Here is a 15,135-nt window from a genome sequence, read left to right as displayed (position 1 = left end):
CTTTACCCACCATGTGTCTTCCCAGCACCCTTGAGCCAGTTTATCTAATTTTTTGCCTAGGCAAAAGGTTTGCTAAATCCTGCCTGACTCCCAGATTTTGACCTTATGCCATCTGACCTAAACCGTGCCTGTTCACATTACTGCCCCTGTACTTTCACAGATTTGCATGAACTCTTCCTGCCCTGACCTCGGCCTGTTATTGACTTAGAGTTTTCCCTGATCTGTTGGAGCTTCATGGGTCAGCAGTCAACCACATGGAGATGTGGTGTGTTCTTTGCAGTGAAGAGCAGATCCCTATAATCAGTTAAAGGGTGAAAACCAGGAAGCTGCCAGAATAATTCCCTTTGAGCGTAACCCAAAGCCAAATCCATTAGTTGGCACAGTGTCTGTAACAAAACCCAATCATAACAAGTGCATTCTATAAAATATACTTATCATTTCTTCTTTTTATTATTGAGTTTCAGCTCAGTGTAGCCATAAAGAGAGATGCAGATACATTTTGTTTGGATTACAATATTTTTTATGTTTTAGCTAAATTAATAGGTCATATGTACAAAGCAGAAGCAAGGTGAGCTCCTCAGTGGTACCCTTCGCAGATGATCTCAAGTCTGTTTAATACATGGAGTCCCTCTATCATATCACATATCCTTTCAAGGTTTTTGGAAAGGAGTTATCTAAAGGTCTAAAGAAGACAACCCTTTTAAGTGAGATAGTAAGTTTAAGGGATGGTCTAGGGTTGGAAAAGGCCTACTTTTTTTTCTTGGAACAGTGCCACAGCCATAAGTTGTGCCTGGTATTGCAGCTTATACCCATTCATTAGAATAAGGATAAGCTGCAATTCCAGACACAACACGGGCAACTGGCAAGGAGGCACTGTTTCTGGAAAAAAATACAATTTCTTCTAATCCTAAATGACTGATTTAACCACAAGTGTAGTAAGTATAACTCCTACAATGGGGTCCAGTAGCTGAGATATGTAATTATAAAAGTAGTCCTCCAAAGTAAGAGTCAGAAGAAGAAGAAAAGGAAGGCGGATGATTCAACATTGACCAGAGGAGGTTATTCTACAGAATTTGTGGGGTCAAACATCTAGTTCTATGAAAAGTTGAACTTGATGGATATCCAGGACTGTCCTGCTAGACCCAAGATGGTTGGAAAGCATTCCATTTACCAGGATCTAGCCTGACACAGGATCTTTTTAGAGCCATTTTCACATCTTTATTCTTAAGGCTGTAGATGATTGGATTGAGCAGAGGGACAGCGGCCGTGTTAAATAGAGCAAAAAGTTTAATGGACTTCAAGGTGCTACTGTGGTTTAGGGTCAGATATTGGCTGAACAGTGTCGAATATAGTAATATGACCACAGTGAGGTGTGAGGAACATGTATAGAAAGCCTTTAGTCTTCCAGAGTTGGTACGTATCCTTAGTATGGCGTATATTATAAATATATAGGACACAAATGTTAGAACGAATGGTATCAGTATCATGGTAAGAAGTCCCTCAATGAAGAAGAGCATCTCCAGAACAGAAGTATCATCACAGGAAATTTTCATGACAGGGACAATGTCGCAGAAGAAGTGGTTGATTTCAATGGAAGAATAGCAAGAAAAGCGGCAAACAATGAAAGTGAAAGGAATGACTTGTACAGACCCCAAAACCCAACAGGCAGAGGCCAATATAGCACATATTCCAGTCTTCATAACCATGTGATACTGTAAGGGCTTACAGATGGCCACATAGCGATCGTAGCCCATGGCCGTCAATATCAGCAGATTAACACTAGCTGTGGAGCCAAACATATGCATCTGCACCATGCACCCAGTGTAAGAAACAGTTCTGTCACCAGTAATGAAGTGTATAAGGATCTTATGTAACGAAATGGTGGAACAGCTGATGTCCAATAAAGACAAGTTGCCCAGAAAGAAGTACATGGGAATGTGGAGATGAGAGTCCTGACAAGCAAAGAGAATGGTCAGGTTACCACATAAGATGAAGAGATACATCAGGAGAACAAGAAGGAAGATCAGAATTTGAAGTTGGGGGTCGTCTGATATCCCCTTAATGATGAAATATGTGACTGGTGTCTGGTTTACTTGCATTGTGGCCAATTATGTAATTCAAATAGATCATTATGTGCCTGTACAGGACAGAATCTTCCAGCATCTCTGTTGTGAGAGAAGAAAGGAAAAATAATTATACTATATGGGATAATTTAATATAATAAATAAATAAATCATATAATTTATTATATAATTAAAAATATATTATATTTATATTTTGCCAACATGTTCCAAAGCATTGTATTCACTGCACTGGACATCAATCCAGGATAGCCACCAGGCCACTACCTTTTGGTATACTCCCTGTGCAGTTTGCTGCTGACCCAGGGTGGTCAGAGACACCAGCACTGAGGGATCAGGTAAACCCCTAGTCAGAGACACGCTGGGATCAGGGCTGGAATAATATGTGCAAATCCATGAAACAGGTCTGAGGTCAGGGCAGACAGCAAAGGGCCAATAGCAAAGGGAGAATCAGAGTCAGGGATCAGACAGAGGTCGGTACATGGGCAGAAAAGCAGAACAGAACACTTATAGAACACTAATAAAACACCTTTGCAGGGACTAACGAGCTAGCAACATCTATTGCTCAAGCATTGTCCCACAAGGGAAGATGCCTTAAATAAACAGATGACCAGCGATATGCTGGAGAAAAATTGTGTGAGCATGTTGGCCCTTACCAGGGTGTTTTTGAAGTGCTCAAAGAAACCTTAGAACCCAAAGAACACCTTCAAGAACATGGGGAGAACATACAAACTTCATGCAGACCTTGGCATAGATAAAAGCTCATGGGCCCTGATGCAAAAGTTCAGCACCAGGACCCATGAGCCTGCCCCCACCATTTATAGCCATGAGCCTGCCCCCACCATTTATAGCCATGAGCCTGCCCTGCCATTTATAGCCATGAGCCTGCCCCCACCATTTATAGCCATGAGCCTGCCCCCACCATTTATAGCCATGAGCCTGCCCCCACCATTTATAGCCATGAGCCTGCCCCTACCATTTATGGCCATGAGCCTGCCCCTACCATTTATAGCTATGAGCCTGCCCCCACCATTTATAGCCATGAGCCTGCCCCCACCATTTATAGCCATGAGCCTGCCCCCACCATTTATAGCCATGAGCCTGCCCCCACCATTTATAGCCATGAGCCTGCCCCCACCATTTATAGCCATGAGCCTGCCCCTACCATTTATAGCCATGAGCCTGCCCCCACCATTTATAGCCATGAGCCTGCCCCCACCATTTATAGCCATGAGCCTGCCCCCACCATTTATAGCCATGAGCCTGCCCCTACCATTTATAGCCATGAGCCTGCCCCTACCATTTAATACAAAACCAGAATCTCACTCTTTTTGCATTTGTATATGTATCACATGATTGAGTTCTCATGCATACAGTCATTGACTGGGCTTACATCATTCTTCTATCATGTACTTGGAGGATCCATTTATCAGATTCCCCAAAAACGTATACAAAAAGATGGCAATGGAACAGCACTGGTTTGCAGCTGCTTTCAGTTGACTTTGATGTTACAATGAAAATATCTGTCACTATCTTTTTTTTTTCCTGGTGTGGCAGGCTCCTCTTTCATCTGAGCCAAAAACGGACAGAGATTGCTATGTTTTTTGTGCTTAACATTGAAGTCTAAGTAAAGTGGAAGCAAACCAATGCCCTTCTTCTGGCATCCATTTGTAAATGTTTCTAGGGGATCTGGTAGATGGATCTGCATACTATTCTATGGGGACCTCTGTTTCTGAGGAGGTATCCTAGCGGAAAATGCAAAGCCATACATGCCAGGTGTTAGTGGCAGTTTTTCCATTTTAATGTGCCCTTTTTTTCACTGTGATTATCACAGAATTCCAGATCCCAAAATAATATCACTCCCTACTCCAAACTCTGAGAATAATTTAGCACTCAGACCAGATTGCCAAATAATCCCCTCCGATCCGATACGCAAAAAATACAGATGATGTCCGTTCGACGCCAGTGTTGCATCCGTTTTTTTTTTTGCGGATCCATTGTAAGAATGGCTATTCTTGTAGAGCAGACCAAAAATATGGTCGTGTGAATGAGGCCTAAAACATGCTACACAGAGCCCAACTACTCCACTGACCGTGGTCCAAGATCAACTGTGAAGGGTGTGACCCCTAAAACTACACCAATGCCACTGAGTCACTGTGCTGCCCATGACAATGGTAACCACTGAGTCATGTGTCTGTATGAAAATAAGCTCTTTGGTTTAAAGGGATGTGCAACTGCCTCTTCTCTTTTCATAGGCTTCTTGATGACTAGTAGAGGACAGGAGTCCCACTGCTAGGACCTCCTACACTGCAGATTCTTGAAATTGATGGTCAGCGCTGCTCCTGGGGATCATCTCCATGATCAGTGCAGAATGGGACAGGAAGAAAATTATCTGTGCTTAGTCTCCAGCCAGGCTACAGCCAGGACAATCCTAGATCCTAGAGAGCAACCATGGGACCTCAGGTATGCAGCATTAACTCTTTAACTTTCCTTCCCCGGTAATCTTAAATTTAACCATGTGACTGCCCCAGACCACCAGGGATGCTAATATTGACCCCTTACTGCCTTAGACCACCTCACTGCCCTAGAACACCAAGTAGACTGACATTAACCCTGTCATTGCTCTCGTCTCGACCACCAGGGACACTGTGATTAATCAACTCACGTCCCTATACCACCATGTTCACGGACACTAGCCTGTCCACTGCCCTAGAACAGGAATTCATATATTACCCTCTTTACAGCCTAAACCCCAGAGATTCTTGCATTAGCCCATTCATTGCCCTATGGCACAAGGGATACTGTAATACATTTTCTGACTGCCATAAACCACCAGACATACAAATATAATGCCCTTCACTGCCTAAAACCACCAGAGATACTAAACTCATACACACATTCAAAGACACTGCTCTACGAGATGTGTCCAGGACTGTTCCTATAGAAAATTACATTGGCAGCACCATATATGTTTTTACATTGTTTATCACAATGCCATAAGTGAATCCAGGCAGAAAGCACTGCAAAACCACACATATCTCAAATTCCTATTCCCTAACACTGAATGTCTAACATAAGAGCTAAAACACCTCCAAATACATTGAGGGAAATTGATAAAAACTGGCGCAAGGCAAATGTGGAGCAGCCACCCCATTCAGCTAATCAGAATCCAGCTTGATCTGATTAATTAGTTCCATTCTACCCAAAGAACCAGCTGACGGGCAGACTGTAGCACAGTACTTACATGGGGCTGCAATCCGGTTCTCCATAGGATCACGAAACAGGAGGCTATTGGTAAATATACCTTTTCCTATGTGGTAATTAATGCCTTGAGAGTTAATTAGAGGACAATAATTATTGATACATTTTCAGGTGTAGACCCTCTTGGGCATTTTGCAAATCAGGAGAATAAAGAAGGATCAAAACAATAGGGAATTCTTCTGTTCTCAGCTGAAACAACTGTACATTGCTAGTTTAATATAGAAACTATAGATTTTATTATCATGTACTCTATTCTCATTCAGGGCTGCATTCTTAATCTTGAAGGCTGCTGAGACTGGACCCTAACAGGACCTTGATCCAGGCTCCATGGGGCGTAAGCTCAGCACTGCTCACCCCTATCTGGTTCTAACCAGGTTGACATTCATCTTCACAACTCCAGCAGGCTCTCCTAGAACTCACCCCCATCAATGCTGATAACATACTGAAAACAATAGCCATTCTCTTCCATTGTCAGGTCGCTGAATGTTTCCAGTGACCTTTTTTCCAGGAACCACACAGTGAAGCAGCTGAACCACTATCCTGTTAGAAACTCATCTTATATCTGGACACTGCATTTCCCCCCAGTAGTCACACCAGGGAATATACCCATCATCCAGGAGTCAGTTCTGAGTCCTCCTTCCTTCAGTGGGCATAGCAGTGCTTCATGCAACAGTCACAGCACTGTCCCCTATTCCCTTTGTGGTCAAAGAAGTGCCTTCATCTTTCTCTCTGAAGCCACAACTGTGCTCTAGTAGACACTGCTAGGCCTCCTTCCTTCCATCAGTAATCACATCTGGTCCCCTACCCCCCCCAATACTCACATCATTTCCCAAATAAATACAAAAATCTTTTCAAATCTAGTACTAACACCAGTGCCATTCCCTAACCATTCCTTCCAGTGCTCAGAGCAGAGTCCTTTTTCCCTCAGTGGCCACAGCAATCCCCCCACCACAAGCCTTGATAGCAGGTTTACCATTTCTACATATACTCACCTCTAGCATGCTCCAGAAATGTACTTAATGCTGACAGGAATGCCGTCCCTATTATTTCCAGTTCATTCTAATGCAGATTGACTGTTGCATTACTCGAAAGGTTGATTAACAGATGTGTATAAAAATGACCATACATATGATCTCTCCCGATCCTCTCTTACACATGCATGCTTGGCTCAACCATTCATGCATATGTAATGAATGAGGAGGGGAGGAAGACACTGGCAGACACCTCTGCAGGTGGCTTATCTCCCCGAGAACTTAAAGGGGTTGTCCCACTAAAAATATTCTACAGTGTTCAAACCAGCACCTGGGTCTGAATACTTTTGTAATTTTATGTAATTTAAAATTTTGTACAGCCACTGAGTTATTCAATAAAATGTATCTGTATAGCGCCACCTGCAGTTTTTTTTTCTTATTTCTTTGTCCTCTTCACTGAGATGGCTGCACATGCTCAGTTTTATCCTTTAACTGCCTCCTAAGCTGTGATAGGGAGAGCATGGACACGCCCCCTGAGCTGTGATAGGGAGAGCATGGACACGCCCCCTGAGTTGCAGTGGAAAAGACACTCCCTTGAGCTTCCAGCTTGATATAAATCTAACAGAGCAATGAATGGGGAGATCTCTGGATCCATGTGAGGTACAGGGCTGGTTCTTGCTTTGTTAGAAAGAGATTGTCATGTACTACGGCATATGATGTCTAATTAAATTTTTTTACATTAGTCATGGGATAACCCCTTTCAGGATCGGGCAATTGAAATCCAGCTTGCTCAATTCTTATCTGCCCTGACATTAACCATCGTGGGGAGAGTAAAGTACACATTACCAGGTCTTCTGAATGTACTAAAATGTGTATGGCCTTCTTGAAGAGAATCTATCAAGGTCAAACCTATTAAACAAGACATACAACCTGGGAGTTAATCCTACTGATTGCAATGATACTCATCTTGTGAAAATAGGGGGGGGGGGGGCAACCCCTCTGTGTTCCTCAGCTATTTAGCTTTCCAGTGCTAGCCATGCCCTTTGGTGCTCTGAAGCCCTCACTTGCACAAAGAATGGAAGTCTTTTTCAGTCGGGAATGCCACAACTGATTTTCACAAGACATGTATCATTTTAATCAACACAATCAACCCTACCAGGCAGTATGTTTAGTTTATTAGGGGCAATCCTGCTGACAGATGTTCTTTAAATTATGTTTTATCCTCAATTCTATTAACTATATGCAATTGGATCAGTCTCCTAAATAATCACTGCTTCAACTGTTTATTTGTTCCCAGGCATATAGTGCCTTAAAAAAGTTTTAATACCCCTTGAACTTTTACACATTTTGTCAGATTACATCCACAAAGTTAAAGGCTATGTACACCTTTGGGGACAATTTTTTTTTATGATTGTATTGTACTCATTTTGAGCTAAAAATCACTTTTTAAATTGGTCTTTATTACAAATATGGAGCCCTTTTTTCTGTACAGAGCTGAGATTCTCTAATAGAGGTATCTGAATTTTCTCTCTGCCCCTTCAGCCAGCTCACCAGACAGGCTCCTTATCTCTGCTCTCTGACATTATAAACACTGATTATAGCTCAGTTCTTATGATAAGTTCGGCTAAAAATGTGGCGTTTATGACCTCTTAGAAAATTATCGATAAGGGTTATTAGATGACCGGCACAATGTGAAAGTAAAAAGTACAATTCACACAACTAGACAAACAATTAACCCCTTTGTGACTGAATTTATCAATATTTTTAACCAAGTGAAAAAATTATTTTTAGCCCAAAATGAGTAAAATGCAATCATAAAAAAAATTGCCTCCAAAGGTGTAGATACTGTAGCCTGAAATTTATTTTATTGGAATTTTATGTGATAGACCAACACAAAGTAGCAAGTATGTGTGAAGTGAAAAGAAAATAGTACATGGGTTTCAAAAACTTTTAATAAATTAAAATCTGAAAATTGTGACGTGCATTTGTATTCAGCCCCCTGTACTCTAATACCTCTAACTAAAATCCAATTGCCAAATGCCTTCAGAAGTCACCTAATTAGTAGTGTTGATCGTGAATATTCAAATTTTAATCGTGAATATCGCCACTTCGAGAATTTGCGAAGATGTAGAATATAGTGCTATATATTCGTAATCTCGAATATTCTAGATTTTTTTTTTTATCAGTAACCTCCTTTCCTGCTTGTGGGCCAATGAGAAGGCTGCAATGTCTTTGTCTGAGCTTAGCAACATCCCTAGCAAACAATAGGAAAGTTGCCGACCCCTCACTATATAAGAGCCTCCCCAGCAGCCATTTTTTGCATTCTGAGAGAGACAGCAGTGACATTGCTGTGCTCTATGCTTTGCTGTGTAATTACATTAGATAGTTAGCTTATATGTATAATACAGATAGTTAGTGGGAGATAGTCAGTATAGGTTAGATAGTGATATAGTGTAGCTGATAGGTTCTGCTGTCCATACAGACATAGGGCTGTGATATCACAAGTTCACAACAATACTTAATGCACCAATCAGTAATATGTAGTCAGACCTGCTAAAATGTGAAGTTGCATGTATTGCACAAAAATATGCGCATCATTATTTGCCGATTTGCGTAATCGAGAATATATTGGAGCACTCTATCTGTATATACAGTCAAGTCCAGAACACAAAAATAAAAAGGCTCCATAGGCTGCGCTCACCTGATCTATCTTGAGATGGAGGCACGGACTGTGCTTGGAAAAGGCACCAAGTTGAAGATTGTATAAGAATGAAAAGAGATGTCCAGCTTCCAAAAAAGACGTAGTTCTTTATTCCAATAACACACAGAATAAAAAATCCAACATAGCAAGCAGGTCTACGCGTTTCGGATACTCTAATACAGATCCTTATTCATGACAAGTTTGTTGCTCAATGGCTACATTCTTAAATAGCTGAATTTCCTGGCGCTCACAGGTAATTAAAATCAGCAGGAACGAGCACACTGGGTTCCGCCTACTATCAAGGTGCCAGGGAAGGGTGAGAGCAAAGATAAAAAGTTTGGATATATCAAAAAACATAAACTCTAAAAATATATAGTATGAGCAAAGATCAGTAGTGCAGGATTAAATCATGTGTTGTTTAATCCTGTTGGAACTCGAGAACCCATGCGAAAAATCCAATAGGAGTCCCTGTTTAGGAGTTTTCGCTTGTAGTCCCCACCTCTTGCAGGAGGATTAACTCTTTCTAAGGCCTGAACCTGAAAACCTGCGGTATCACCCTGGTGAGAAACCGCGAAATGTAGACTGGCTGTAGACTGGTGTGTGGAATATCTGAGAGATGTTTACAGATTCTTACTTTTAGACTGTTTGTAGTACATCTCACGTATTGCAGACTGCATATGGAACAGGTAATGCAATACACCACATGGTTAGTGTTGCAATTCACATATTGATTAATATTAAAGGGAGTCTGTCACCACATTTTAGCATGTTAGACCGTTAAAATAGGGTTATGTGATCCACCCAGAACATAAAAACGGTACCTTTGTTGTAGAAAACGGACTTTTCTTTTTGCCGAAAATGAACTTATAAGATTATGTTCTGAGCCCTCTCAAGTGCCCAGGGCGGTCTCTCAATCCTCGGAGCCCCAGGCAGCACCTCCTAAACGGCTCATAACCCCGCCCTCCGTGCGCCTCTGCCCGCCCGTTTACTCCCCTCCCCTGTCCTTTTCCACTGCTGCTGTGCGGTCCAAATCGTAGCGGGCGCATGCGCAGTAGGTATTGCGATGCCCTGCCAGGAGCGGGCATCGCATTGCGCATGCGCCCGCTACGATTTGGACCGCACAGCCGCAGTGGAAAAGGACAGGGGAGGGGAGTAAACGGGCGGGCAGAGGCGCACGGAGGGCGGGGTTATGAGCCGTTTAGGAGGTGCTGCCTGGGGCTCCGAGGATTGAGAGACCGCCCTGGGCACTTGAGAGGGCTCAGAACATAATCTTATAAGTTCATTTTCGGCAAAAAGAAAAGTCCGTTTTCTACAACAAAGGTACCGTTTTTATGTTCTGGGTAGATCACATAACCCTATTTTAACGGTCTAACATGCTAAAATGTGGTGACAGACTCCCTTTAAAGGTGTTGTGCGTGGCTGTAGAAAAAATGGTAGACCCCATTTTTATGTAATTGCAACATGTACAAATGCGGTAGCCGCATTTAAATGTGCCCTTGTGCCTTAACCAAGTATTTTTTTTCTTTTTTATTAGCGTCATTGTCAGAAAACAGACTTGGACTGATTTTTTGCGCTATAGTGGGTGCACGGCGGGCAATGCATCTGACACCTGCAGAGCTGATGTCAGACCACTGTTTACCACAATTTAGAACAGATAACTGTTTTCTGACTATGGCACAGACTTGTGAAAATTCAGAACTATAATTAGTGATAAAGCTGGGGACATTTTTTGCAGCTGCATTATAATTCCTGTTTTCACATGTTCCTTGGTCAAGTCCATAAATATTGGGACATCGAAACAATTCTAACATTTTTGACTCTATACACCACCACAATGGATTTGAAATGAAACGAACCAAGTGAAAGTGAATATTTGATTTATGATTATTATTCTGTCCATTACTTTTGGTCCCTTAACAAGTAGGAGGCACATATGCAACTGCTGTAATTCCTGCACCGTTCACCTGATTTGGATGTAAATACCCTCAAATTAAAGCTGACAGTCTGCAGGTAAAGCACATCTTGTTTGTTTCATTTCAAATCCATTGTGGTGGTGTATAGAGCCAAAAATGTTAGAATTGTGTCGATGTCCCAATATTTATGGACCTGACTGTAAAGCTATTGTAATGTTCTGTCGTGCCAAACATTTTCTCCAGTCTCAGGAAACATCTAGCAGCTTGAAAAATGTAGCAAAAGTGACTCAAGCTTGTATTGCACGCGCAATACGCGAATATTACATTGACGATTTTCTCAATCAAGAAAATAATCGCAAATTCTCGAATTTGCTAATTTATGATGTATATTTGCCCAAATATTCACAAAATATCACAAATTCAAATATTGCCCCTGCCCCTCATGACTACTAATTAGTAAATAGAGTGCACCTGTGTATAATATATTCTCAGTATAACTCTACAGCTGCTCAGTGAAGGCCTCAGAGATTTGTTAGTAAAAATAAGTGATTAAACAGCATCATGAAAACCAAGGAACACACCAGACAGGTCAGAGATAAAGTTGTGGAGAAGTGTAAAGCAGGATAAGGTTATTAAAAAAAATCCCGAGCTCTAAACATCTCACGGAGAGCTGTTCAATCCATCATCCAAAAATGGATGGAGTGTGGCACAACTGCAGAACTACTAAGACATGGACGTTCACCTAAACTGACAGCCCAGGCAAGGAGAGCACTAAATAGAGAAGCAGCCAAGAGGCCCATGGTCACTCTGGTGGGGCTGGAGAGATCTACATCTTAGGTGGGAGAATCTGTCCACAGGACAACTATTAGGCTACTTTCACACTTGCGCTTTCATTATTGAGATCCGTCATAGAATCTCAATAGCGGGGGAAAACGCTTCCGTTTTGTCCCCATTCATTGTCAATGGGGACAAAACTGAACTGGCTTCCCCATCGCGGATAGAATAATGCTGCAAGCAGCGTTTCCTGTCCACGATGTGGTGCGGAGCAAGACAGATCCGTCGTGACACACAATGTAAGTCAATGGTGGCGGATACGTTTTCTCTGACACAATAGAAAACAGATCCGTCCACCATTGACTTTCAATGGAATTCATGACTGATCCATCTTCGCTATTTTAAAGATAATACAACCGGATCCGATAATAACGAATGCAGATGGTTGTATTATAAGAACTGAAGCGTTATTTGCTAATCTATGATGGATCCAGCAAAAATGATGGTATGAAAGTAGCCTAAGTCGTGTACTCCACAAATCTACTTTTTATGGAATTGTGGCAAGATGAAAGCCATTTTTGAAAGCAAGCCATAAGAAGTCCTGTTTGAAAATTGCCACAAGCCATGTAGGGGACACAGCAAACATGGAAGAAGGTGCTCAGGTCAGATGAGACCAAAGTTGAACTTTTTGGGCAAAATGCAAAACCCTATGTGTGGTAGAAAACTGAAATTGCACATCACTCTGAACACACCATCCCCACTGTGAAACATGGTGGTGGCAACATCATGCTGTGGGGATGTTTTTCTTCAGCAGGGACTGGTAAGCTGGTCAGAGATGATGGAAGATGGATGGAGCTAAATACAGGGCAATCCTGGAGAAAACATAGTAGAGGCTGCAAAAGAGTTGAGACTGGGCAGGAGGTTCACCTTCCAGCAGGACAAATCTCTTTAAACTCATAATCGATGGTGTACTTAAGCTGGTTCTCATTAGATTTATATTACAGAACTATGGATCCATCTACCCCATCCTTAGAACAGTCATATAAACTTCTTATAAAAATACAGTACCTTGTTCTATGGAATATATCTACGGTAAGAGCCCACATATTGTAGTGTAATATAGTGCCAATAGCGCAACAAGATGTTTTTAAGGGCATCTGTCAGCAGATTTGTACCTATGACACCGGCTGACCTGTTACATGTGCGCTTGGCAGCTGAAGACATCTGTGTTGGTCCCATGGTCATATGTGTCTGCATTGCTTAGAAAAAAAACGTTTTAATATATGCAAACAAGCCTCTAGGAGCAATGGGGACATTTCCATTATACCTAGAGGTTCAACTCTCTGCAACTGCCATGTCCTCTCCACTTTGATTGACATGCCCAGGTAGTGGAAACATCATCACGCCTGGATCTGTCAATCAAAGTGCAGAGGGTGCGGCAGTTGCAGAGAGAGCTGAGCCTCTAGGTGTAATGGTAACGCCCCCGTTGCTCCTAGAGGCTCATTTGCTTGTATTAAAACATTATTTTTCTCAGTAATGCGGACACATATGAACATGGGACAACACAGATGCCTTCAAATGCAAAGTGCACATGTAACAGGTCAGCCAGTTTCATAGACACAAATCTGCTGATTTTTATTTAGATTTTTCAATTGTTCCAATTTTTTATTTGGATTAACGTGTCATATACACAAACGAATTGTGTTCCTCAGTGGTAACCTTTGTAGAGGTTCTCAACTCTGGTTAATGATTACCTCTATCATATCCATCTGTCCTATCAAATTTTATGGAAAGGAGTTGTCTAAGGCTACTTTCTAGCATTTCTGGGTCCAGCAAAAACGCTTTCGTTACTGATAATACAACCATCTGCATCCGTTATATTATCTTTAACATATCCTAATTTCTAAATGACCCTTTTACCTACAAGTGTAGCTATTATAAAGGTGGCCCTCTGAGGTCAGAGTCAGTAGAAGCAGAAAAAGAGGAGGAATGATGTAACATTGACCAGAGGAGGTTTTTCCACTGAATTTGTGGGGTTGAGAAGGGAATTATCTTGCTTTCTTCTGGATCAAACATCTAGGCCTTAGAAAAACTGAACTTGATGGACATCCGGGATTGTCCCATTAGACCCGGGATGGATGGAAAGCATTCTGTTTATCAGGGTCTAGCTTGGCACAGGATCTTTTTAGAGCCATTTTGACATCTTTATTCTTAAGGCTGTAGATGATTGGATTAAACAGGGGGACAGCGGCCGTGTTAAATAGAGCAAAAAGTTTCCCAGATTCCATAGTGCTACTTAATTTTGGGGTCAGATATTGGCTGAATACTGTCGTATATAGTAATATGACCACAGTGAGATGTGAGGAACACGTATAGAAGGCCTTCCGTCTTCCAGAGCTGGAACGTATCCTTAGTATAGCCTGTATTATAAATATGTAGGACACAAATGTTAGAATGAATGGTATCAGGATCATGGTAAAAAGCCCCTCAATGAAGAAGAGCATCTCCAGAAGAGAAGTATCATCACAGGAGATTTTCATGACAGGGACAATATCGCAGAAGAAGTGGTTGATTTCAATGGAAGAATAGCAAGAGAAGTGGCAAACAATAAAAGTCAATGGAATGATTTGTACAAACCCCAAAACCCAACAGGCAGAGGCCAATATAGCACATATGCTAGTCTTCATAATCATGTGATACTGTAAGGGCTTACAGATGGCCACATAGCGATCGTAGCCCATGGCCGTCAATATCAACAGGTCAGCACTACCTAAGGAGCCAAACATATGCATCTGCACCATGCACGCAGCATAGGAAACTATTCTGTCACCAGTAATGAAGTGTATAAGGATCTTATGTAACGAAATGGTGGCACAACTGATGTCCAGTATAGACAAGTTGCCCAGGAAGAAGTACATGGGAGTGTGGAGATGAGAGTCCTGACAAGCAAAAAGAATGGTCAAGTTACCACATAGGATGAAGATATAAATCAGGAGAACCAGAAGGAAGATCAAAAGTTGAAGTTGGGGGTCGTCTGATATCCCCTTAATGATGAAATATGTGACTGGTGTCTGGTTTACATGCATTGTGGCCAATTGTGCCATTCAAATAGATCTATATTATGTGAGTAAAGACGAGGTGAGCACTTATATAAAATCATGAGCCATAATGTCATGTTTAGAGGGAATGTCTGGTTGAATTAAGGCAGGTCCTGGGCAAGGCACCCCATGAACTATCGTAGACTTTATTTTATTTTTAACCCATTTTTTCTTGTTTCACAGAATCTTCCAGCAACTGAAAATTGAAAGGAAAAACAACAATAATATAAAGTATAATTTAATAGAAAAAAATAAAGTAAAATTATAGAATTGTTTTAGAAAAATGTTTTTATTTTAATACATTTATATCTTGCCAATAGCATTGTCATCCCTGAT

The 15,135-nt window shown here is 41.5% G+C and overlaps 2 protein-coding genes across 2 annotated transcripts; both read right to left on the bottom strand.

Annotated features, from left to right (window-relative positions):
* Positions 1–1,136: 1,136 nt before the first annotated feature.
* Positions 1,137–2,099, bottom strand: LOC122919716 (olfactory receptor 1N1-like). Its single transcript, XM_044268898.1, has one exon. The coding sequence runs from the start codon at positions 2,097–2,099 to the stop codon at positions 1,137–1,139; it is 963 nt and encodes a 320-aa protein (XP_044124833.1).
* Positions 2,100–13,824: 11,725 nt separating this feature from the next.
* On the bottom strand, positions 13,825–14,787 carry LOC122919715 (olfactory receptor 1N1-like). Its single transcript, XM_044268897.1, has one exon. It carries the CDS (start codon positions 14,785–14,787, stop codon positions 13,825–13,827), a length of 963 nt encoding a protein of 320 aa, XP_044124832.1.
* Positions 14,788–15,135: the final 348 nt, after the last annotated feature.

The sequence above is a fragment of the Bufo gargarizans genome, chromosome 9, assembly GCF_014858855.1.
Source record: "Bufo gargarizans isolate SCDJY-AF-19 chromosome 9, ASM1485885v1, whole genome shotgun sequence".
NCBI classification, from domain to species: Eukaryota; Metazoa; Chordata; class Amphibia; order Anura; family Bufonidae; genus Bufo; species Bufo gargarizans.
This window is presented reverse-complemented; position numbering and strand designations above follow the sequence as displayed.